A 26983-nucleotide genomic window follows, 5' to 3' on the forward strand; every position below is an offset into this window, starting at 1 on the left:
GGGTGCTTTTCCTATTCCAGTTATATGGGAAATTACTGGATTTATTTCCACTATACTACTTTATTTTTAATCTCATCACATAGAATATCCTCAGTCATATTTTACATTATCTTTTATCCCAATTAACTATTCTAAAGTATTATTATTTCCTCTATAATCTAAACCGCTCCATAGTTCTATTTTTATTTTTGAAATTTCTTTTTTTAAGACAATTTTTCTTTTCTGAATACTTCAAAATAGTAAACCTAAACAACAGTGACTGAGTTGCTTTTGTATAAGTGAGTATCAAAAATGTTTGAGAAGGGGCCTAGATTGGTCCTATTCACTGGTACTTCACACCTCAGAAATAACTCTTTGATGATTTTAATGATATAACTTGAATATGTAGAGGGATAGTGAACAGAGAGTTCATTTCAGAGCCCAAAACATCTCTATTCAAGTCCTACCTTTGACACATACTACCTCTGTGATCCAGGGCAAATCATTTAAACTCTCGAATCTCTAGGCAACACTCTAATACTATGTTAACAGAGAAAATACCAGTTATCATTGGTAGAGGGAGTTTTCTTCATCCAGGGAGTTCCCTAACCTAATCCTGTTCCTATCTTTAATATGAATATGATATGCTTTTTTTTTAAAGGCCTCTACACAGCATTACAAGAACCACACTTTAAAAGAGGGATTTTTTTTATTGTGTGGAGGAATTCCCTCCACTAAATAAGGCTTATTAAGGCAAAAATCTTATTATGATGCCTCATCACAAAATGGAGATGACCCTAAGTTCTTGAAGAAGGTGTCATCAGAAAGCAGGCTCTAACAGAGTCTTCCAAACAAAAAGGCTTCAAGTACAAGCCTAGTAAAGAACTATATATTGTGGGCTGAAGATGATAAAGAAGATAATTCATGAATCAGGCGGAAGATTAGAGCAGTTGACCTCTGAGGTCCTTTCTAACCTATAATTCTAAAGATTAAGTGACTTGCCCAACATCACACAGATAATAAATGGTAGGACCAAGGTCACCCACCTCCTAATCCACTTCTCCTTTCATTACTCCATATTGTTTCTTTATTTGATATTGACAGTGCTTGAGGACAGGATGCAATAAGAAGCAAAAGTCTCTTCCTTTACTTCCCTTCCTATTGCTCTCCATTCCCTTCCCCTTCCACTATCAACTGGGTGACGTCATTAATTTTAGCAACTTCACTTATCTTTTCTTCACCCCTGTATTCTCCCTCACATAAACACAGTTAGGATTTGGGCACATAATGTCAATGGAGGACATCAATAGAGAACATTCTAGTTTAGTTCTTCCCTTGCCACCCTCCAGACCCACATTCACACCCCTCTCCCTACCACACAAATTTCCCAGCTACAGAGAGAATGGTTTTGTATGCTTTGCAAAACAGAGATTTCAAATCCTCAGCTACTTTGAAATTAAAATTAAATAGCTGGTTTCAAAACCAGTAAACCCATCTGGAAGCAAAACATTTTGTGAACAACCCTAGCTGTTTGTCAGAAAGACAAGAGAGAGGGTGAAACTGAAAACCAGGCTGCCTTTTTGTCCCTCTGCTTCTGACAAGTGATCAGGAGCTTTCACGAGTTCTTCAGCTAAAAAAAAAAATACAATTAAGTATTCTATTCTCATGTAGATAAAAGTAGAATATTAGAATAAAATGCAGGTGGCAAAAGTGTCCAAATGTGGAGTCAAAAGTTTTTACTGTTTTTTTTTATTATCATGTTTACCAGCTTGGGGTGTTTAATAACCTATTGATGGCATTGGCATCATTTCAAGGAATTTAGTTAAATGTACAACTGTGTGAATTTGGAGCCTGAAATGAATAGGAATGTATCATCTGATTGAAATCCTGATTTCCAGCAGAGTTTTAACGGTACTCCCAAATCCTCTATCTCTTAAAAACATGGACCATTGTTTTTCTGATGGCTTTATGTGTTCAATATGCAGACTTAATAATTTGGTAGTTTATCTGAAACTTTTGTAATGTGCCAAAGCCACCTCTGTAAAAAACTAGAATCCTCTTTACTCAAGATGGCTATCTGATTAATTGCAAGACAGGATTTTAAGGCAGATCTGTGAAAATTGTTATCTATTTAATTGTTAGGATGTTACCAAAATAACCTTCCTCTGTGTTCCTACCCTTTTTTTAAAGTATACTTATTAATTCATAAAGAAAAATAATGCCTGACACTTGTTCCAGTCTCTTGGATAGAAAAGGCAACAAAAAATTCCTAAAACTTAAGCATATTGAATTTAACATGGGTTCTCCAAATGTTTAATTAAATGGAGATACCTATCATCTGTAAGGGGGAGTCAGAAGAGTAGGGTTCAGATTCTAACTTAAAACCCACCTGGCCTTGGGCAAGTCATTTAACCTCTTCTGGGTCTCAGTTTCCTCATCTGTATAATAAAGGAGTTAGACTAGATCACATCTAAAGTCCTTTCCAGCTCCTAAATCTGTCATGCTATAACATACTTTTCTGAAAACCAATTATAGAAGTTAAGCCTTTTGAAGGGTGAAATACTCCCCTTGACCATAGCATAATCAATTTAATATTAATTATTAATTATGTAATACTGTGCTAGGTACTGTGTGAAATACAAATATGTGTATATGTATACATGTGTATATATATACATATATTTGTGTGTGTACATACATATATATATATAATATATATGTTATATAGTTCCTACCTTTAAGGAGTTTATACTCCTTGTCCGAGGAGATGAGTAACACACATGAAATCTTCAGAAAAGAAATATGACAAAAAGATTCAGATGATACAAATCTCCAAAGCTTGCTTAGAGCAACAAGGACAGAAAAAAAAAATCCTGTTAATTTATTCACCAAATGTTCAAATAGAATAAAGTATCTGTAGCAGAAAGTTAATCATAATCTTTTTTTTTAATTCCAACTTTCATATTTAGAATATTTCTTAAATCTGTATTCCGTTTTCCTGCTTTAATAACTGGAGTGTGTTTAACATCATTTTCATCATGATTTAATCCCTCAGAAAGTTCCTGCAGGATTCTGATGATCATTCTTGAAAATAACTAAACTACACAGTGCCATAGCTGTAGGAGGTACAGGACAACAGACTAAATGTATCCTGACCACAGAAACAATGGGGCATAATAGAAAGAGAACCCAACTCGCTGTCAAAAACCGAGTTCAAATCCTGGCCTAACACTGAGTAGCTATGTGACCTTAAGCAAAATCACTTTATCTAAGTCTCCTCATCTGTAAAATAAGGGGATTGGACTAGGTAATCTTTGAAATCTTTTCAAGCTTTCTGTCCTGTAACTATGCACATGTTTGTATCATTTAGGGGCATATAGAGCTCTTTCCTCACATCCCAATGAGGTAGGTAAGACTTGTTATCCCTATTTTATTACATGCTAGTCAATAAATCAACAAGCATTTATTAAGCACCTACTTTGTATCAGGCCCTGTGCTGGGCATCAAGCACATAAAAACAAAAAATGAAGCAATTCCTTTTCTAAAGGATCTTAAATTCTATAGGGGAGACCTTTTATACATACATACATACATACATACATACATACATACTTACATTCAGTTCAGTCGTTTTTCAGGTGTGTCCAACTCTTCTTTACCACATTTGGGGTTTTCTTGGCAAAGATACTAGAGTAGTTTGTCATTTCCTTCTCCAGCTCATTTTACAGGTGAGGAAACTGAGGCAAACAGGGATAAGTGACTTGCCCAGGATCACACAGCTAGTACATGAGTGTCTGAGACCAGATTTGAATTCAGGTCCTCCTGATTCTAGAGCTGGCACTCTATCCACTGTGCCACCTGGCTGCCCATACAAACATACACACTATACATATATGCATGTATATGTGTGTGTGTATGTGTGTGTGTTTAATATATGTATATGCCAAATAAATGCAAAACAATTAAAAACCAAACACTTGAGAAAGGCTCTATGAATTTCAGTGAAGTTAAATGACTCGACCTATGATCTGAAACCAGATATCTTGATTCCAACTATAGTACTATGCTGTCAATGACACCATTTTTCTCGTGTCTTTTAGTCCTAAAAATAGAGGGGAAAGATTAAGTGAGGCTCCAGATTAATTGAGATTTGCTGCATTTCTTGACTTCTTGCTGTCTTGGCAAACTCACAGCAATAGTAATGGAACCTTTTGATCAGGTTTGATTGTCCCTGTACATGCTGCTACTGGTTGGTTTCTTTTTCTGTTTGTGCTAAATATGCTAATTATTTTTTTTAATCACATTGTAGACTTAATAATTCAAGAAACTAAGGAAGTTTAGACTATATTAAAAGTAAAATTAACAGGTACATAACACTTTTTAGGCTAGCAAAATGCTTCATATATATATTACCAGATTTGAGCTTTATTATGTAGTTTATATATATATATATGTATATATATATGTATATATATACACATATATACATATATATGCACACACACACATATATGCATATGCATATACATACACACATAGGAATCTACTAGGAGGCTCAGTGGATAATGCACTGGGCCTGGAGTCAGAAAGACCTGAGTTCAAATCCAGCCCTAGACACTTACTAGCTTTGTAACCCTGGGCAAGTCAGTTAATCTCTGTTTGCCTTAATCCACTGGAGAACAAAATGGCAAACCACTCCAGTATTTTTGCCAAGAAAACCCCGTGGACAGTATGGTTCACAGGGTCATGAAGAGTCAGACACAACTGAAGGACTGAATAACAACAACAACAAATACACACACACATACACATATATATGTATGTATGTATGTACATACGTATATATCACATATGGGTAGTCAAAGCTGGCAAGAGAAGCATAACAACCTCTAGCTGAACAGAGGTTTTTCAAAATAAGGCCCCTCAAGGCTTACACACTGCCAGGTTTATAACCAGTAGTAAATTTGCGGCATTGTAAAACTGAATGAGTTGTTAGGGTTTCCCCATCTTTATTTTGTATACCTTAATTACTGGAGAAGGAGTACATTAAAACTGAGATCTTGGGTTAATTAATTGGTCCTGAACTATAGAATTTTATAGACCACAAGAACTGAAGTAATGGTAGTGTAGGTACAATTGACTAAACATGGCTTATAAACGTTACAGAAATTCCCGTAATTAGCCCCACTGCAGCTATTGAGCCCTGGGATTTTATAGCAGACATAAATTATGAAGGTTAAAAGGAAGAAAAATTTTGAGTTGACATAGTGGCATTTGCACAGAGCTATAATTTGAGTTAATGTGTTTTCCTGTGACTATTAATGAATCTTTTCTAGTTTTAAAATTCACTTTTCTATTTACTTTCTCCACATTGTTTTCAAGGTAATAGACTGGCTAGCAGGTGTGAGGTGTTAAATACAAGTAATAAATATCTTATGAAAATATGTCATAAAAGTCATGTCTGAAGTACTTAACTGCAAGTGGAAGGAGTGATGAGACATGTTTGATCCCACTCTTCAAAATCATTTTTATACCTTTGAGTAGACTGAAAAGGAAAGTTATGGGTATATTTAAATGGTGTTCCCTGTCATTGAATCTTGACACATTTTAACCTACCTGTTAAAGTGCAAGTTATAAATAGCTGCTCTCTCAAAGGTGTTCATTATACCTCATTGGGCTCTTGTTATAGAAAATGCAAATGTAATTTAAAAAGTGCCTGTTCTGAGTATGAGCGATTACTTGCTACCTTCAATACGTGTTTCATTGTCAGCATATCAGCTTGGTTACAAGCCTATTTTCCTTTCAAGCAGAGATTGTTTGAGCTTCTCTCTATATGCCTAAGTGTATAATGGAAAATGTTTCACTTTCCCAGGGAAGCAAGCAGCTGTTGAACAACTATCCTGTCTACATCACTAGTAAACAATGGGATGAGGCTGTAAATTCTTCCAAGAAAGATGGGAGGCGGCTACTTCGATACCTCATCAGATTTGTTTTTACAACCGATGAGCTTAAGTACTCATGCGGCCTTGGAAAAAGGAAAAGGTCAGTGCAGTCAGGAGAGACAGGTCCTGAAAGACGTCCTCTGGATCCAGTTAAAGTAACATGTCTCAGAGGTACTGCATCCTTTTGCTCAGTGTCCGCCATATGTGATCCCATTTCACTGCATTGGCTGTGGCTCAGTAGAAGTGTTCAGCTTTCCTGTATTTTGATTTTCCTGAGATCTCACAAGCTTTGTGTGGCCCATCAATTCCTTATCCAAAACTTCCTAGAGAACATTCTATTTGCTTTGGCATCAGTGCTCTGATTTAATGATACATCGACATTACATAGCACTGTGATTTACATGCTAAATCCAGATTCAATTTCAACCAAAGGTCTTCTTTGACCAAAGTGGGATGGATGTGAGATGGGAAGAACCAGAGCATAAGACTACAGGGGGAAATGTATGGAGGAGGATTAGCAGGGGAAATAAATGGAAGAATAAGGGAAGAAATAAATTTTTCTCGTAATTGTTCACATAATTTTGCTAGATGATTTTCAATTCCCCTTTCCAAATCTCTGTCCTTCCCCATATCTGATTTTCTAGCCCTTCAAGACTATTTAGCCCAAATTTATATAATCTGTTTATAATGTTAGCCAAATATCAATAGACATTTATTATGGCCAGGAATGCACTAAACTGTTAGGTCTTTCCCATGCTATTAAAAAAATAGAAAGTCTGCTGATCTGGTGTTTTAACCAGTATCAGCAGTCAATATGCACCACTTTAAAGTTGGTTGGATCTGTTGTGCCAATAAGATTAGTGGGAAGTGAAGGAGAATTGACAGGGGGAAAAATATCGATTCAGCACATGCACAGTCTTATAAAACTGTCTGAGACAAGCTGTACCACTAACTAGATGTTTGACCTTGGGAAAGTCACTGGAATTCTCTGGCCCCCAATTCCCTCTAACCACTATCATGGTATATGAACAGCTACAAAGCAGCCAAACAAAAAGAGAAAATGAATAATGAGTTCAAGAAGCAGGTCAAAAGCTGTCAAAAAGACATGATATAATAGTGATGAAAGACTTCAACTAGCCAGCCATCTAGACATCTGAAGGGGCTCCTCTGTGTGTGTGTGTGTGTGTGTGTGTGTGTGTGTGTGTGTAATATGTGTGTCTGCCTGTTGATCTCTGTGTGAATGTGTGTCTGCCTGTTGATCTCTGTCTCTCTTCTCCCTCTTCCTCCCTTTTTCTTTGTCTCTGTCTCTTTTCTATCCCTCCTCCTCCTCCTCCTTCTCCTCCTCCTCCACCTCCTCTTCCTTCTCTCTCTCTCTCTCTCTCTCTTTCTCTCTCTCTCTCTCTCTCTCTCTCTCTCTCTCTCTCTCTCTCTCTCTCTCTCTCCTCTCTCTCCCTCTCTCCCTCTCCCTCTCCCTCTCTCTCCTCCCCTCTGCCAGAAACAGAACATATGATAAATTATGGCCTTGTCTGGATCATAATTTAATACTTTGAAACACAGAGGAAGTGCCAAGGAAAATTACTATTCTGGACCTAATTCTGATCAATAATTAAAAACTGGTTGCTAAAGTAGAATTATAGCAATCTTATCTAACCATGCAATTTTAGTGTTTGTAGACAAGGAGGGGAAAGCCTGTTGTTACCTGACTTGTATCCTAGATTTGGGGTGTGCAGATTACAGAAAGTTCAGACAAAGGATAAATAAGATTTCCATGGCTTAAAATTCTGTACAAAAAGCTTACTTTCAAAAGTGATATAAAACTTTCCAAACAAAATTCTGATGACGCAAACATAGATTATTCCAGCATATATGGTAAGCAAGAGCTGTCTAAAGAAACTGATGTGGCTACATAGGGAACTCATCTACCAACTTTTTTAAGAGGAATCTTTAAAATATTTAAAAAAAACAAATATATGGAAGATGTTAGTAATAGAAGATAACTGGAGAAACATGCAAAAGGATGCTACCATCCTATAGAAAACTGATGTGCAGGGGGAATACAAAGGACAAAGAGTCTTAGCTATGTTAGGAGTAAGAAGAAGCTAGAAGAATGCAGAAGAATGTGTTTATGGGAGATGAGATGATATCAGACAAAAGAGAACAAGCAGGCCTTCTCAACTCTCATTTTTCTTATATTTTCTCTGCAAATGAGGATGTTCTTGAGATTGGAAACAAAAATAGTTAACAGGAAATTGAAACTCAAGATAAATGAAGCTAAGGTAAGAAAGCACCCAGTTACACTTAATGAGTTTAAGTCACCAGAGCCAAAAGAGCTACAATCCCAGGTTGTAGCTGAAGGCAGTGCTCGAGAGGGAGTGTGGGGCCCTGGAAAAAGTGCAGGATGTGCAGTCCTAAAAAGACCTGGGTTTGAATCCTGCTCCTGACATTTACTAGCTGTGTGGCTTTGGACATGTTGCTAAATTCTCTGAGCCTTAAGGGATGCTTATGCCTGTAATACCTACCCCTAACACATGCGCGCGCATGCACACACACACACACACACACACACACAGAGTTTTTGTGAGGATCACAAGAGAAAATGTCTGTGAGGTGCTCTGTCAACCTTAAAGTGACATATATGTGTCAACTATTTTTGTGTGTGTGCTGTGATACTGACAGTGATCTTTGAAAAATTAGAAAACTAGAGATGTGCCACAAGATATGTGGCAGGCAAACATCCCTATTTTCAAAAAAAGCGGGATAAAGGAGGTTGATTCTTCAAACTATTGGATAGTATGCTTAAATTTGCTTCCTAGCAAAATTCTAGATTACATTTTTAAAGAGATGGCTCATAGGTACTCAGAAAGGAAAGCCAGCATACTCTGTCAAGAAACATCTAACCTCACTTCCTTTTTTCTTTTAACCAAGGTTAGTTGTTTGTTAGATCAGAAGAATGTCACAAATATAGTTTACTTAGATTCCAACAAGCTATTCCAGGGTGGGAAACCTGCAGCCATGAGGCCATATGTGGCCTTCTAGGTCCTTGGATGGAGCCTCCTGACTGAGTCCAAGTTTTACGGAGCAAATCCTTTTATTGAGGGGATTTGCTCTGTGAGTTTGGATTCAGTCAAAGGGCCACACTTGAGGACCTAGAGGGCCACATGTATGCCCCTGTATTAGACAGATTCTCTCATGGTAGCTGTATGGATAAAATGGACTGGGTGATACTAGTTAGATAGATTTAGAATTGTTTGAAGGACTGGACCCAAAGAATAATGAGCTTTTTCAGAGCAGGGATTGGGTTTGGTTTTTTGTTTTGGGGGAGGGTTGCCTTTCTTTGCATCCCTAGCAGTTAGCACAGTGTCTTGCAGATACTAAATACTTAATAAAAGGTCAGCCTGGAGGAATGTCCTTATTGAAGTACCACAGGGATCTCTCCATTCATCATTTTTATCGATGACTTGGTTGAAGGTTTGTTTGTCAAATCTATGAATAATACGAAGCTGAGACTGGATGACAGAATAAGAATCCAAAAAGATCTCAAAGGGTTATAATAATGGGCCAAATCCAATAAGACGGAATTTAATGGGTTAAGTGCTGAATCCTAACCTTGGGTTCAAAAGACTAATTGTAAAAATACAGAATGGGGGAGATATGGCTAGACAATAGTTCATATGAAAAAGATCTCAGGATCTTAGCACATTGGCACCTCAATATGCATCCGCAGTGCAACATAACAGCCAAAAACCTAATGGCAGCATGGGGCTGCTTTAAAGGAATCAAATTTTCTTGGACAAAGGAGACATTATTCCTGTTATACTACGACTTGTTCAGGCCTTATCGGGATTATAATGTTCTGGGTGTGACATTTTAGAAGGAATGTTGACAATCTAGCATTCCTCTGAAAGATGACAAGGAGACTAGAAACTATAGTATGCAGGGATCACAGTAGGAATTAAGACTGTTTATTCTGGAGAAGACAAGTCTGGGTGGGAGGCAGTTTTAAGATGTTTGAAAAGCTATTATGTAGTAGAGGGCTTCATCTTGTTTTACTTGGCCTCAGAAGGCAAAACAAAGAGTGTTGAATGGAAGGAAACTGCAGCAGTAGCTTCAGTTCAATATAAGGAAAAACAGCAATTAGAGCCGTCCCAAAGTGGCACAGGCTTCCTCAGGAAGTAGTACAGGGAAAAGAGTATTGACTCTGGAGTCACAGGGTGTGGATTCACACCCCACTTCTGATGCTTACTATTTGTATAACCTTGGGCAAGTCACTTAATGTGCTGGGGCCTCAGTTTCCTCATCTGTAAAAAATTGAACTTAATGGCCTCCGAGGTTCTAGCTCTGCCTCTATCATCGTAAGATCTCATCTCAGACTGGAGTCCTAACAAAGACGGGATGACTCTTTGTCAGATACATTCTAAAAGAGATTCTGCCTCAGGTATGGACTGACCTAGGTGACCTTTGAGATTTTATGGTTCTCTGAAAAAGCAGCAGAAATTACAAAGTCTAGTCCAGGTGTGGGAAACTTGCAGCTTCAAGGCCACATGTGACCCTCTAGGTCCTAAAGCATGGCCCTTTGACTGAATCCAGATTTGTTCTGTGAAGTTTGGATTCAATCAAAGGATCTAGAGGGCCACATGTGGCCTTGAGGCTGCAGGTTCCCCACCCCTGGCCAGTCCAAAAGCTACTCCAGAGGCCAAAATTTTGTCAGGAGAGAGATCATCAGCAATAAAAACTTAATAATAATGGTCCTGTTCAGCACAGAGTATCACTTGAAGGTGGTGATGCTTTAGTACTTATCAAGCCACCAGCCTCACTAATAGCTCTCCCTGAAGCCCCAAAAAGCCGTCATCATTTGTCAGCCACCAGTGAGCCTACTGTTGTCTGGGTGAAATAGCAGTGGTAAGGAATGGAAGTCCACCCCTTTTGGGCAGAATGAAAATACTTATTACCAAGGGTGACCTGGTGACTTACATCTTTAAGCTCTGACTGCAGAAACACTATTTCTTTTACAACCTCAAAGACTAAGTACTTCGTACTTCCCCCAATTCTTCAATATCTCCCTAGGTGCTGGAGTGAGTTACAGAGAGTGTCTAATTGACACTTTTGGTACATCTTATATAAAGTGCTTGTCACATAGTAGAGTATGTGGAATTTAAGATATATACTATTTGGTTTGCAGAGAAAGTAAGGTCTGGTTGCTGAGTCCCATTTTGAAAACAGAAAATACTAAAATTCTATAATTTGAACCCACAAGGAAAAGTTGGCCTCTTGTCCCTCCCACTAAAAGAAAGTTTATGTGGTGCTGATGGAAGACACCATATCTCCCCAGTAATTACTTGAAAACTTTGCCTTGACTGATCATAAAGCTAATAAGTCTAATTAGCTCTCTAACCAAAGTCCACTTTCACTGATGGTCTCTGGTTGCTTTTTTCTTCTTCATTTTTAGCTGTAGTACAGAAACACATTTGTGTTATGTACTAGCCCTGGAATAGGAAAGAAATAGAAAAGGAAATGATGTTTACTTGTGTTCAGGTACCTGATTAGATCATTTAGGTATTTGCCAAGAATGATAAAATGGAAGGACTTTCCTGTGCCACCCAATCCATGATGACCTAGATGTGATTCATCTACTTTGTAAGAATTTAGAAGAAATGCTAACTCGTTGGTTGAGACTGGTGAGTCAGTGTGGTTGAAATTCATGCCTCTGTAGTTCAGAAGGTTAATATGTCAGAGGAAAGATTCAATCCTTGGGCTTTGAATTGATGAACTGATATAGGGCTGTCAAGTCTTGACACATCCCAGAAGTTCCCTGAGGTCTTTGAACTCAGGGAGAGATTTTTGATTTCCTGAGCAGGACGAAGCAGAGTCCCTACAAGGGAAGCAATTTCTAAGGAAAGAGTTCTAGTTTCAGCTTTTAATAGAGCACTTCCCCAGGATGCTAAGGAAGGGCTTTTTGCCTTCTCTTGGTCTCACCATTTACAATGAATACTATTAGTCCTAAGCTTAATGCAGCCAGCTCATTCTATCAGAGCTATTAAAGTCATAATGGCTATTTCTACAGTTGTAAAGCATTGTGAATGTGGGAAATGAAAGCTCTTGCTCTAATCCACTTTCCTTACTGATTTTTTAAAAAAGTTTCTTATGCTCATTTAAGGTTGGAAAAAGTTGGGCAGAGAGTATAACATCAGAACCTAAGTCTGAGAGGGGAAAAAAAGAAAGAAGCAAAGGGGCTGTTAGGGAATCCTTGGTAGAAAGAGAAAACAGAAAAGGGTTTCTTTCTCTTCTTTTCCATAGATAGATAGATGGATAGATAGATAGATAGATAGATAGATAGATAGATAGATAGATAGATAGATAGATAGATAATATATGTATATATACACATATAGTGTGTATACATGTATATATGTACATATATATAAGTACATATACACATACGTATATGAACTATGGTATGCAGAGCATTATGCTACATACAGGCCTTCGCAAAATATCGAGCCTTTGAGGTGGTTCAATGGCTAGAGGACTGGTCCTGAAGTCAGGAAGACCTGAGTTCAACTCTAACTTCAGACTCTTAGTACCTTGGGCAAGTCACTTAACTTCTGTCTGCTTCAGTTTCCTCATCTGTAAAATGGGCATAAGATGGAGCTAATAATAGTGCCACTCCTAGGGTTATTTTGAGGATAAAATGAGATAATATTTGCAAAGTGCCTTGCAAATCTTAAAGCATTATATAAATGCTATCTCTTATTATATCAGAGGGAAAAAATACGATATAATCCTTGTTCTCTTCTTTTTCTATTTGTATCCCCAAACCTTAGCAGCATGCCTTGCACACAGTAAATGCTTTGTTTTGTTTTGTTTTGTTTTTGTTTTAGGCAATTGGGGTTAAGTGACTTGCCCAGGGTCACACAGCTAGTAAGTGTCAAGTGTTTGGTCTGAGGTCGGATTTGAACTCAGGTCCTCCTCACTCCAGGGCCAGTGCTCTATCCACTGCGCCACCTAGCTGCCCCAAAAGAGGTTAACTGACTTCTTTTTATTTTATTATTATTATTTTTTGGGGACGGCTAGTCAACGGGGTTAAGTGACTTGCCCAGGGTCACACAGCTAGTAAGTGTCAAGTGTTTGGTCTGAGGTCAGATTTGAACTCAGGTCCTCCTGAATCCAGAGCAGATGCTCTATCCACTACACCACCTAGCTGCCCCACAGTAAATGCTTAATAAATGCTTCTTCCCTCATTCATTCTCAAGAAATTTGTAAGCTAAAGGGGAAGACAAAACACACATAAAAACTTGAGAACAACTCTAAATCTATGAGCATATTAACACAGTTGGGGCTCTTGAGTCCAAACTGATACTTTCCTGTGTCCTTTCCTCTACCCCATTAGCTCACAGCAAATCACACTAATTTAGATGAGCAAAGATTTTTTTTTAAACTGTGCCTCCTTATCTTGCTCAGGCTGGAAGTACCCACTCGTCCTCCTCTCACTGGCATGGGAACTTTGACCTGCTATGTTTCTGTCTTGGGTCAGCTTGCCTCTCCGTAGACAATTTGGGACCCTACTCTCTTCAGGGCTGACCATGTTAATGCCCAACTTAGTGTATAACCCCGTAAGTTTAGCCCACTACAGCTCAGAACTCTTTAGCTCAAGAGACCCATCAGCCTCAGCCTCCTCAAGTAGCAGCAGGCACACAGAATATTTTCATGCAAGCCAAATCAGGTTAAAATAAATGTCAAGGTCAGCCTTAAAGGGGGAAAGAAGAGGATAACCCTGAAGGGTCATACAGGGAAGGACAAAGAGCAGTCCCATCCAATTTTCCTGGATGATAGGGATTGGATTGGGGGCAGGGGTAGGGAGAGCAAGGGATTAATTCCTCCAGTCTTTTGTAGCAGTGTTCTCTTTATCACTGGACATCAAAAAGCTTGAGTTGATGATTACCCTAAGGATAACTGCCTCCATGACTCCCCTCGGACTCGGAACCCAACTGCCATGGCTGGTGAATACCCTGTGTGCTCCTTCAGGCTGCCCCAGGAAATTTAGAAATGTTCAAGTCAGAATGAAAAAAAGTTGGGCAGACTTGGGTGTGGACCCTCTAAGAACAAAAATATGCAAACAACAGAAGAGAAAAACAATAGGCTAGCGGTCCTTCAAGTTTAGTCAAATATAAGTGCCTACTGTGTGTAGAGCTCTGTGTAGGTGCTGGAGAAAAGAGAAATCTGAAATAAGGCCTGTTTCCTTGCCCTCATGGAAGATCCAATCCAATAAGGAGGATAAGATAAACCCAGATGTTGAAGATAATGCAATATTATTTTCCATAAGGTCATTAGAAAGTTTCCAAACAAAAGTGCTAAAATAACAGCTCTTATTTTTATAGCATTTTAAGATTTACAAGGGGCTTTCCTCACACCTCTTCTGTGATGTAGATAGTATGTGTGTTATTAACCTATCTCCTTTGCTGACATGTAAAGCTGGCAATTCCCTTGGTAAGCTTAATGGATTGTCATGCATTGTAAGCATGGGCCCAATCCAACACTATTTTTCTCCTCTTGCATGGGGTGTGGCTTCCCACAACCCTGGTAGCCTGAGGGGAGTCACAATAAAGGGCCCTTCTAGCTCCAGCCAGCTCTATTCCTATGAAGGGTGTGTTTCACTCTCCAAGGTGGTATAGAGAGAGATTCTAGGGCAGGCCCTCAGGGCTCTTTCCAAAGTACAAGAAGTACAAAAGCCTTGGCTCCCTTTCTTTTGCAAAATACACTATGATTCTTATGATTCTCAGCAGATTGGGGGGCCCGTTTGTGAAGCTTTAAAGGATCATAGTAGTGAACCCATGATAATTTTACTCATTCTAAACAAAAAGGACAAGGACAAAAGGGGATTTTTAATTAGTTGGGATCTCATGATCCAATGTCTTAAATAAGAGTAATAGAACCTATGTGGTCATGTTGTTTTAAATGAGTGCTTAGATAGCACCAAAAGAATCCCTGAAAATCTAGGAGGGGCAGGGCTGATGGAAGGAAATACAGGCCAGTTCTAAGTTCTGCTAGTTCAATTAGTGGTATATTAGAGCAGAAGCAGAGCTCTCCAAGGCTCCCACAATTGCACATTTTCAGGATATCTTGATTCCCATGTTAGCAAGGTCCACTAATTCTACACCATCTGTCAGTTGTTCATTTAGGTCTGGTCTGCAGGGGGAAAGTGTAAAAATGCTACCTTTTCTGTCCTATTGGGTATAAATACAACCTGAGTAGCCCTTTCATTGCTTGGATTCCACAATTTGCTCATTTCATCATTGACAAAGGACAATGACCCCTACAGAATTTTTTGCTTGGATAGCCAAAAATGTATTTATACATCAATGTTTCAGCTTACCTACTGTAGCTTATGCAGATAAATGGTGTCTTTTTTTTTTTGGTGAGGCAGTTAGGATTAAGTGACTTGCCCAGGGTCACACAGATGGTGTCAAGTGTCTGGTCTAAGGCCAGATTTGAATTCAGGTCCTCCTGACTTCTGGTACTCTATCCACTGAGCCACCTAGCTGCCCCATTAAATAGTGTCTTTAAAGATACGTAATTTAGGAAGAATCCAAAGCAAAATTGTCCTAGTTGAATTAATGATTCTTGAGGATGAACACAAAGACTGGGAAGAGGAAACAATGGATTAATGGGTTAAAATAACTTTCCTGCGATCATGTTAGTGCCCCTGGCTATATATTTTGAACAGAAGGAACCTTTGAGATCAATTAGTCCAACACCCTCATTTTACAGAGTTCTCAAGGGGTTAAGGAACTAACTTGCCCCTTGGTTAAGGCCCCAGAGGTTAGCAGGATTCAAACCCACATTCTCTGACTCCAAATCAAATGTTCTTTCCATCTTATCATTAACTATTATTGTGCTTTGGGACTCTTAAGAGAACCATTATGGCTTTTTCTCTTGATACTAGATATATCTGTTATGAGTCCAGGCAATTTAAAAATATAGAATTCCATAATACCAGGAGCTAATAAGTACACCTCTTTACACATCAACCAGTTATTATGGAGTTACACAGAGTGGGGAGAAGAGAAGCCTCAATTCTTAAAAACAAAACAAGACTCAGACCAAAAAAATAAAATCCTGTAGTGAACAGTGTTCAATTATGGAGGAGCTAACACTAGAGGACTGAAGATGGATAAGAATGGTTTGCCTTGGTTTAAAATATAGTACATTGACAATAACACACCTTTACTTAGAAATGTTTCAAAGGGCAGCTAGGTGGTGCAGTGAATAGAGCACTGGCCCTGGATTCAGGAGGACCTGAGTTCAAATCCAACCTCAGACACATAACACTTTCTAGCTGTGTGACCCTGGGCAAGTCACTTAACCCCATTGCCTAGCCAAAAAAAAAGTTTCAGAAAGTCTTTTTAATCTGGGTTGTTGGTATTAAGATAGTTGCTAAGGAACTATCTACATGACGTACCTCATTAGGAAAGCATAGGCTATATATAAAAAGAATGGTTAAGGAAGCACTGTGGCATCATCCATAGAGCTGGCTTAGGAGTCAGGAAGACATGGATTCAAGTCTTTCCTCTTACACATACTGGCTATGTGATGATAGACAAGGCCCCAAGCAATTCTCTTAGGACTATAAGTTACAGAGGAGTTGCCAATACAGTGGTGGAAGGAGTTTGCATGCTTCCAGTTCATTATAGCAATGAAATAGCAGGTATGGACCAAAAGGTAAAAAAAAAACCTATTCACAAACAAGTAAGGTTAATCTGTACTTTCAATTGGTTATCTTATTTACCTGAGATGAAAGTCCTATTCCAATGATACATCTAGAAGATGGGTCTCTGGGTTCTTTAAGATTGTGCTGGAACAAGCTCCTACAGATCCTACTGAACTTGAAAGGCTTTAGGTATGCTCTTGGTAGAGGACTGTGTACTGTCCAAGGAGCAGCCTAGCTAAGTATGAAGACAGTGATCACCAGCAGTTTGACCTTGATATCCCATGATAATTATAACAAAAAATAAAATCTTTTTTTTATAAATTTACCCCTCTAGACTTGTTAATTATATGGTGGTGGTGGGAAAGGGAAGTTTGATATCAATCTCACTTTTAAAATATTAAGTAATATAAGTACATGTACATAGAACACAGTTCAAAACCTAATTATAACCAGTTTGAAACTCAGAAGCAATCATCTCTACTCCCCAAGACTTTAGCCCCACTCTACTGAAATTTGCAGATTTGTACCTGGCAAAAGAATATTATGCTGTCATAATTATGCTTGTAGAATTATTAAAATGGTGAAAACTGCCAAAATGAGAATGGATACAGACTATGGATTTGTACCCTTTTTAGACCTATACTGCCCATCATACAAATGATATTTAATTTTTTTCTTCAAAACTTCCCTTAAGCTTTCTTAGTAGAGGATGGGGTGGGGGTGGGGGGGAGGGTGGAATTGCTGTTTCTGTAGCTCACTTACATGGTTGAATTTGTATTTTGCATGTGGCCAGATAGCTTCATATAGGAATAAACGAGGCCCCACAAATGGCATCATCATGGCATTCCATTAAATTTCCCATAAAGCTTTTTCCATAAAGCCTCCACTTGCACAGTCATGGGACTGCTATTTTCCTAGTTTGCTATGAGCTCTCAGTAAGCAGACCCATTTTCTTCTACAAAGGCCAGCTTGTTGTTGTTGTTGTTGTTTGCTTGCTTGCTTGCTTGTTTTTTTGTTTTGTTTTTATTGTTGTGTGCTTTCTCACAGAGTTCATTAGGATGCATTGTACTTCCAACCCGGATTGGTGGATGCCATCAGAGGAGCAAATAAATAAAGTATTCAGTGACGCAGTTGGCCATGCCCGGCAAGGACGAGCTGTGGGGACTTTCCTACATAATGGCGGTTCATATTATGAAGGGATTGAGCATCAGCTTTCACAGGATGAAGTCCTCAATAAAGGTTCCCAGGATGCAGCTGGAGATTGATGGAAATCAGAGGAAATCTGTTCCACAGTAGCAGCCAGCCAACTAGAGAATACTGATTGTGAGATGAACTGTTAATATCAATTAGGAGTCCAAAGCATTTCATATTCAGTCATACTTTTGACACCCTACCTTTTCACCCTCTTATCCTAGTGCACAAGTCCCAGATAGAAATCTATTTCAGGGTCAGCTTGGGAAAACATTATGCCTACTACAGACTTTTTAAAGTCATTAATGGAAAACTACAATTGATTTCAAATGCTTTAAATCTAGACTGTCAGGTGGGAAATATAAGTGGACTTGCAAGAAACCTTTATGAAATCATTAAATGCTGCCATTAAAGTTGGCTATTGATCTCATAGTAAATGTTGCTCAGTATTCTTTCCATAGGAGAGGGTGGAGATTTTCACAGTTGTTTTAAGGTAAGTGATATTTGAGAAAGCAGGACATATATAAATTAATGCATTGCTTTAATATCAATAAATTCCTTTTTTTCTTATAGATTATTGAACTCCTAATCTATAACAACTCAGACAAGGCATACATGGCTTTAGTAGGCTATTCCTATACTAGCAAAGTGCAATATTTAAAAAAAAATCAATCCTCAAAATACAGAGAACATAGAATCATCTATATGCTCATGGGTTATTTGCAGTCAGTTCACACTCAGTCAGATATTCCATCATGTTGACATAGAAGGTACCATGTCATCTCTGGAGTTTACAAAAACTGTAATACATTTTGTCTACTCAGCAGAGAATCATTCAAAAGCCATCTTTCAAATGTCTGAAATCACAGATTCATAGAACCACCATTTCAGACACCTTAAACAAGGCTATGTTTACACAATTCCAAAATAATTGGTTTAAAAATGGAAATTCCAATCAGTTGCTTGGTCTGCAACTATGCCAAAAATTGGCTTGGCTCATTCTTCTCTAAATCGAACAGATGTTCTGATGTCATAATAGACACAGCTTCAATGCCATTCAGTTTATTATGCAACAGGATTTTCAGCAATTCTCCATGAAACTTGTTCATTTTCTGTCATGAACTGGCTTCTCAGCTCTTCTTTTTTTGTGTAAAACTTTAAAACTTCTATTTATTCTTCTATTTGTTCCACCAACATTGACCAAAATGTATTGACATGGCTCTCAAGAGCAACAGGTGATAGCTATGTCAATGGCATCCCCTCCCTCCACACACATTTCATCTGTAGAGCTACATGTGTGAAACTAAAAATGTCCTTGAAATCTGTCCTTATAAAAAGTGTTATATAGATGAGATGCTAGGATAATTATGCCTGAGGGCTCCAGGATCAGATGTCAAGTGACACTTCCTTTTTGAAACTATGCCAAATGATTGCATTTCTTTATAGAAAGAGAGTGGTAAAATGGCAGCTTTTATTGAGTATTAAAGCCGTTCACGGAATGGCTACATGAAAATGATGCTGAGTGTATTTAATGTGGGTGTGTCTTGCACACAATGGACGCTCAATAAATATTTGTCAAGTGAATTAAAATGTACATGTTTACATTTATAAAATATTACCTAGCTGGGTTTTTGTCTAAGTAACAAATTGCCCCTTCTCATTCACTTATTCATTTGTTTATTCACTCAACAAATACTTATTGAGAAGATACTTTCACCAATTGCTTGTTTCTTTTGCTTTGATTTACAGCATCATTTCATAATTCTAAAGTTCAAATTTTATTTTGTTATTACTATAGATTTGTTGTTGCCTAACCTATTAAAGGGTATGTGCTAGGAAACACAATGTCACAACATTGTTGAGACACAGGGGCCAACAAATTAAAGTAGAGCAACTACAATGTACTGGTGCCTATAGATACCTATTTAGACAGTTGTTGACGATGCCCACATCAGCATCCATCTTCAAAATCCAAGAAGGAAAGATACTTCACATTTTGAAGGCCATCAGGGAATTGCCTTGGCTGAGAGGAATGGGACCTTTTGGAAGAGACAAACCTATCACTGGGGGTCTGATGACTTTGGGTCAGAGAGGAGACCAAACTGAAAGTAAAGAGATGTATTAACACACTAAAGAAGGCATATCTTACTATTGGCAGCTTTAGCTTCTTAGGGGACAAATTGGGTTTTTTCAAGCTCAGTTGTAGTACAAAGCAAATCAGCAGCATTATGTATCAATTTAAGATAGATAAGTAAAACATTTTGCAAGAGAGGGAGAGGGAGAGAAAAAGAGTGATCAGCCAATGGAGAAAAAGGGAGTATTTGAAATACAACTGGCAGGATTTATTACTGGAATAAGAAAATATTCCATGTTCAAGAGTAGGGAACAAGGCTAAGTGACCAAATACTTTTACAGTTAAGAAAAAAGTCCTTTTACACAAAACTGCAGAATCTCTTATCCAAGTAAAGCAAGTAGTTGTCTTTACAATATCTTTAGTTTGTTACTATTTTATTTCTCCTTCAATAGGAGTTGGGTACTTTCTAGTATTAGGCCACCAGGTGGTTAAGGGACTAGTCCATCAAGATCTTGCAGGACGATTGTGGTTGCTGTTTTTCCTCCACAAGGGCTTATTCAGAAATCAGGGCCATCATTATTTAAGCATAAAACATTGGCCAGGAAAGAAAATACTCATGATTGCATCATCTTTCTCTTACATTTGAATAAGTTCTATTTCTTTGGACAGGAGGAGTTGGGCATTCCCCTTTGCTGTTACTCCCAAAACAAATCTGCTTTTTCTGAAGGAATGAAACTTGTGGCCAGGAAATCTCTACATCATTTTTTTTTTCTAAGCAAGTGAAAGGATGCACTAAATGATTTCTCTGACTTCACCTGGAAGGTCTTAGGCCTTGCTGATCTTGAATCAAGGCAGCTTGTTCCAGGGTGAGCTTCTCTGTCAGAACTCTGTATCTAAATATAAATTGGAATAGATCAGGAAAATGCTGTTCTTGTGTCAATATGACTAAAACGACTTATGGTGATTCGTCCATAATCATTTCCACTTACTGCCATCAGCACAGCTTGAATAGACAGTTGTTGAGGCTTTGACTATAGGCATCACACCAACTTTGTTGAAAAAGAATCACTATCTCTTGACGACTATATCTTGAGTTGTTCTGTTTGCCTCTTGTTTCCTGATATTTCACATTCGCTCTGGAATGGACTTTGAGGAGGTTCTTGTCCAACCCCCTCATTTTATAGATCAAAAAATGAGGTCCAGAAAGATGTAGTTATGTCTATCACACCATGCTGGTTTTTTACTGTTTCGGTGAGTCCCTGAAGTGTTTCTTCTGCCCATCTGACCTTAAGCTGCCTCATAGCATCTGCTTAGACACCTGTCTCACACAGAAAATCTTGGTGGCATTGAGCATCCCTTTTCAGGACGCTATATTACCATGGCTCTAGGACCTCAAGGCCCCGGTGAGCCCATAGTGCCATTTAGGTTTTTAAGTAGGGATCAAATACTATTAAGTGGTTAAGAAGTCATAAGTATCCCTATGGGTGATACAAGTATTTATAACCATCATGAAGGTTGGACATATTACTGCCCTAGGGTCTTTTAGCTTGGGTTGGAGTTTGTTCAAGTGATCAGCTCTTGTCTTTTCATCCTGCAAAATATACTGGCTTCTTTTAATTGGTCTTCTACATCATTGTTTGGCAGTTTTAGCATTACACCATCTTTCAGGCCCCTTCAACACATTACTTTGAAATTCTGATAAGGTTATAATTTCATTATTGTGAGTATTCCTTCCACCAAAAGAGAATTCATCCCATTTTGGATGATTTGTGTTTCCATATTCACATAATTTCCTCATAGAGTATCTATCCAACACACCGAAGACCTTCCTCTAGTTTTTTATATGTGTGTACGGATGAGGAAGTAACAGTGTAGTCTTCTGTCTATCTGTTGTCTTTTTCTCACCTATATAACTAATCTACTTCCTTTTCTGGGCAAGTGTGTCTTTGATGATGGTGAAAGTGCTTTCTAGACTTTAAGGCACTTTATAAATATGCATCATTCATACTACTTTTACAAGTCATGTTGGCAACATGCTGCTTTCTACTTACCCCTACCATGTGTCTTTTTATTGTCCTTTAGGCTATTTGTAATGTTGTGTCTTCTAAGATCTCGGTAATTATTCACAGCCATCTAGCATCACCAGGAGAATCCTAGTGTTGAAGAGATGGCCTTTTGTGGCAGCAAGTCTCCCCAGATCTCAGGTTGATCCTCCACTGCCAGCATGGCAATAAATAAACAAAATGGAGCTGTATTCTGAAATGATCAGACCACTTCTAAGATAACGTGGTCAGTTCTTGGCCTCACATTTTAGGAGGGTCATCAGAAAGCTCTAGGAAATCCAGAAGCAACAAGGATATTGAAGGAAATGAAAGTCATTCCAATGAAAGGAAATAGCCAAAAGAGGGGCACAGTCTTCCCTTATTTGGAAAGTTATCATGAATGTAGTCAGGAAGGTCTCATAGTGCCCTATATTTTTTCCTGTGTATATCATGTCTCAAAGGTAAAGCCTATATTTCACCTTGTGGGCTGAATCCATACTGCCATGGATTCAGTTGTGCAGAACCTACACGGAACTTTTAGGCCAGGATCTTGTCAAGAAAGAACCAATATATCACAAAGATAGCAAAAGCTTTTAAAATTGAAAGAGGCCCCAGGGAGCAGTCAGTCTAACTGTCTTATTTTGCAAAGGAGGAAAATAAGGCCTAGAGATTTACCCAGTCAAATAGCTAGGTAGCGGCAGAGCCAAGACTAGAACCTAGATCTCCTGAATCTCAGGGTCCAAGAGGCTTTCCATGACAGCATATTACCTCCCTAATAATTATGGCACTTAGCTTTTTGGCCTTTTGAAGATGATGGGTTCAAAATCCTGTGGATACTACTCTCAGCATTTCATCTATACAGAAAAATGTCCATACAGATATCCAAATAGCTCTTTTCTCCCTATTTGAAAGTCCCAGGAGATATGCTACTAGTCTGTAGAACTTACCATCATATTCCTTACTTTAATGGTGACTTCCTCCAGACATGTAGCTAAGTCTCTAATGGCTTTGAATGGTTCTCTAGGCTTTAGAGCAAAGGTGTTAGGGGTGACCTGAACCAGATTAAAATGTAATTGAGAAATACTTAACAAAATAAATAAAAATACAATAGAAAATAATGTTAAAATGTGGTTTTCTATATGATCCTATGATCTGATGACATATGATGAACAGTTCACTTGATCCTGGATATCTGAGGCATTATCATCAAATCAAATTTGATGATGTTGGCTAACGGTGCCTTTGATGTTAATGGTTGTCTGTTGAATGTTGAATACTGAGGGCAGGCCAGTTTATTCAAGAAACAAACAAAAACAAAGATAATTTGAATTATCCAAAACATGCACATTCAATGCTTCACAGTTTATAGAATAGCTGATCTTCCGCTTCTACTCACTTGCATATTCTAAAAAGTGGCATTTCCCCCTTTTATTGGCAAGAGAAAGGACTATGAATATAGTCAACAGGGGCATCATACAGTCCAATAAACTGAACAGGCTAGCAATATACAATACAACTAGGTCCTGATCAATGAATAATGAACCCCATGAAGCAGTCACATGCATTCAGACTAGCACTTTTTGAAGTCAGAATTGTATAAAATAAGGTATTTGGTTCTAGGTCAGTGGAAATATGCGGTGCAAATATGAATAATATGACAACTTCATGGAATTCCTTATTCACGCTTATTGGCCCTAGATGTATAAATAGCTGCCGGCTCACTGGTAGCAGACAGTGTCTGGTTACTTTTTTGACAAGTCCATGTTCACTTCCTGCATTTAGAGTCTCATGAAGTATATGCTTTAAGACCTAATCTAAACATCATCAACTACCTCTTTGGGTTTGTTTTGATTTCTAGGGGAAAAACTCAAATTCCTCACTTCATGTCATTTAGTGAAAGAAAAATACCATGCTCCCTTCACAGTACAGATCTTCTGTGGTAGATTTTGGTGGCACTTAAATTCAAATTTATAGAAATATAATAGAAAATGACTTTGCACATATGCTGCAAGTCTTGCTGGTGTGTGTTTAATGTGGTTACATTTGCCAAAACTGCTTGGTGAAATGTCTTCTAATAGAACGCTTGAGTCAGAACTCTACTGTAAATGTGTCTAAACAGCAATATGTATCATTGATGATGTATTTTTGTAAACATTGTGATGGTTTCTTTCAAATGTTATGAGTATGGGATAAAAATAATCATTTCACTTGGAGTAATGTCAAAAATATCATACAGTTGATCATAGACCTCTACAAAGTTACCTACTTGGCTTTGCTGGGTTTGGTGGTGGGAAGCACGGTTGGCACTCTGTGTGTGTGTGTGTGTGTGTGTGTGTGTGTGTGTGTGTGTGTGTGTGTATCTCTATCTCTGTCTCTCTTTCCCTCCCTCCCTCCCTCTCCACTGACTTGGAATGCTAGTATGATAACCCAGTTGCAACCACTATATTAGGGCAGTTTTCCCCTTCATCTCTGTCTCTGTTTGTCCATCCGTCTGTCCTTCCATCCATACTTCTATCTGTCTGTCAGTCTCTCTCTTCTCTCTCTCTCTCTCTCTCTCTCTCTCTCTCTCTCTCTCTCTCTCTCTCTCTCTCTCACACACACACACACACACACACATACACACACATTGTAGACACAAACCCCTGGATAAGTCAGTTTGGTTCTCTAAAGTATTACATTTGGGGACCTATGTGAAGGTAATCCTAATTATGGCCTCTCACTTATTTCCCTCATGATCTTTCATGAGTGGCTAGCAGAAGGACTATGTTTCGAATGGCATAGAATCTCTAGGTTGTACTGAGTATATGTTGTGGTCCATTTCAGAAACCTGCTCATATGTAGATAAGGACATAAATCTCTAAACAAACATATCAGTCAGTCCTGCCCAATTTTGAAAGCCCATTTGGAATCACTCTGAACCATTAGGCCCAGTCACTCTAAACTGGGCGGAACCAAATAAACTGCGGTGGTAGTGCAGTTGCCTTCCACATCTTTCCTTGTCATTGATGCAAAGTTCTCAAGCCTCACCTGTTTCCTCAATACTTCTTAATGGGGCAAATATTTTGTTCACTGTGCTGAGTTCATCAAGGACAATTTAATGCTTGCATTTTCCTAAGATTACTTTTGATTCTGAGCTTAAGAACATGTAAAACAAATCCAGTTCTCACTACTTGGGTAGCTTTTCTGAAAACTGGCAGGTCTCTATACATGGACTGCAACCTATGTAAAAGCCCAGAGCAAAGGCCACGTAAAAATTAGAAAATATTTCAAGGAAGTAAGTGGTTAAATATCATCATCACTTCCTGCACAGTTCAGTTAGCACAGGTTCCCAGTTATAACAAACTGCAGCTCAAAAAAAGCAAGTTCTTTTAGAAAGACTATTCAGCAATGACAGGAATCAGAAAGAGGCCCCATCATTCCTCTCACTTTCCACATTTTCTGATTATTTTAGCCTTAGAATTGACTGGAGTCAAGGTTCAGAAGGGAAAGATTTTTTCATTACTTAATATCACTGTGAGAACTGCCCTGGAGACTTTGTAGAGGATCAATCCTGATCTCTGATTTTTTCCTATCACTTTGGCTTTGTTTAAATTATGTGGGAAAAAGGACCTGTGGGTGAGACCTACAGGTGACCTATAAGTGCCCATGTTGGGGGCTTAGGCTTGCCAGAACTACATGAACTCTGAAGAAAGCTCCTAGGTCATTAATCCAACCAAACCCTGCACAATTTAAACACTGCCTTGGTCTACCTTCCTTCTCTGTAATTTCATGTAGCAGCCCCAACACTGGTGCCAACATGCCTTTACTCAATTTTTTATGACAAATACTTGTGGAGAAACTGTGATAAAACCATTGATCCTAATATTTTTATTGTTAACAGTGTAGTTATTTCTCTATGAATAATTTCTATTTGATTGTACTGTGTAGTGTAAATGCCCATTAGGGATAGGTAAATACCAGGTACCATACAACTGCAAGTGCATAGTGTAATATAGACTAGAAAGGGGTTTTTTTTGTGAGCAATTTCTATAGAAAGTAAGAGTTGTTTTCTATGTGTTAGCACATTTATTTCAGTAATTTTAAAATGTTATAACACTTTTTTAAACCTCTAATATTTTTAATTACAAAAGACATTTGTTACTAGAGTTTGCTATTTCAGGTGTTTCTCTCTAATTTGAATATTGATTTGATTACCTCACAAACCTCTAGAATGCCATGTGTTCTGTTGGGAAAAAAATGCACAATAAATGTCAAGACTGTGGTTAGTGTTTTAGTATTTCTTTAACAAATTCGCATAATTCTCCAAACTATATATACCATTTAACTTACCTATGAATGAATCCTTTGTTCCTTTGCACAAACAATGTGCATATTCCTTTGGCATGACTGGAGCACCCTCCTCTCATACATGGGGTCCCCAGAATCTCTACTTAAGGTTCAAGGTACTCTTGAGGGTACATGGCTACTCAAAACAGTGGCTCACAAGACTCTGCCTGCGTGTTTACATTTTCTTTATCTCCAGAGGACACAATCAGCTCAAAGCAAAAATATTTAATGAAATACTAAGAAGATCTGCAACAGAACATCCTTGCCCTTTCCACAAACCGAGAATGCACTCTCCCACAAATGTACACACCAGCAAGGGAGAAGTGGGCACACATAGGGATCGTGCATGGGAACCCACATAGGGAGAATACATACGGAATTCACACCTTGGATGCTGTGGGACCACTGATGCCTTCTGGTGAGGTCATCCTACTGTTTTTACTGGATCCGCTCCCCACTGTATGTGGCATGTCTGATAGGTATGTGGCCCTGCTGGCCTCATGGTGAAAGGAAGGCACGTAGCCTCCATTGCTCCCGTGGTAACACTAGTCCAGTGGTGATCTTTACGTAGTCAGTCCTCAGTAGGTGCACTGCTCTCCCAGGACCAGTATCACTTGAGTGTTGCTTTGGTAGTGGCTAGGTCCAAGCTACTAGGGATCTTCTCTTCAAGACTTCCCGAGCCATCTAAGTATCAGAATTCTAGAGCGTAGCGGACACAATCTTT

General features: G+C 38.5%; 1 protein-coding gene across 1 annotated transcript in view; it reads left to right on the forward strand.

Moving 5' to 3' along the window:
- The window catches only part of BEND4 (BEN domain containing 4), a 54250-nt gene extending 28062 nt beyond the window's left edge, over positions 1-26188 (forward strand). Inside the window, exons 4-5 of the mRNA XM_020990854.2 lie at positions 5852-6092; positions 17674-26188. Coding sequence (XP_020846513.1) covers positions 5852-6092; positions 17674-17891 — 459 coding nt within the window. The 3' untranslated portion in view covers positions 17892-26188. The remainder of the gene's footprint in view (positions 1-5851; positions 6093-17673) is intronic.
- The last annotated feature ends 795 nt before the right edge of the window (positions 26189-26983 follow it).

Source organism: Phascolarctos cinereus, unplaced genomic scaffold (genome assembly GCF_003287225.1).
Source record: "Phascolarctos cinereus isolate Bilbo 61053 unplaced genomic scaffold, phaCin_HiC Scaffold_9;HRSCAF=440, whole genome shotgun sequence".
NCBI lineage: Eukaryota > Metazoa > Chordata > Mammalia > Diprotodontia > Phascolarctidae > Phascolarctos > Phascolarctos cinereus.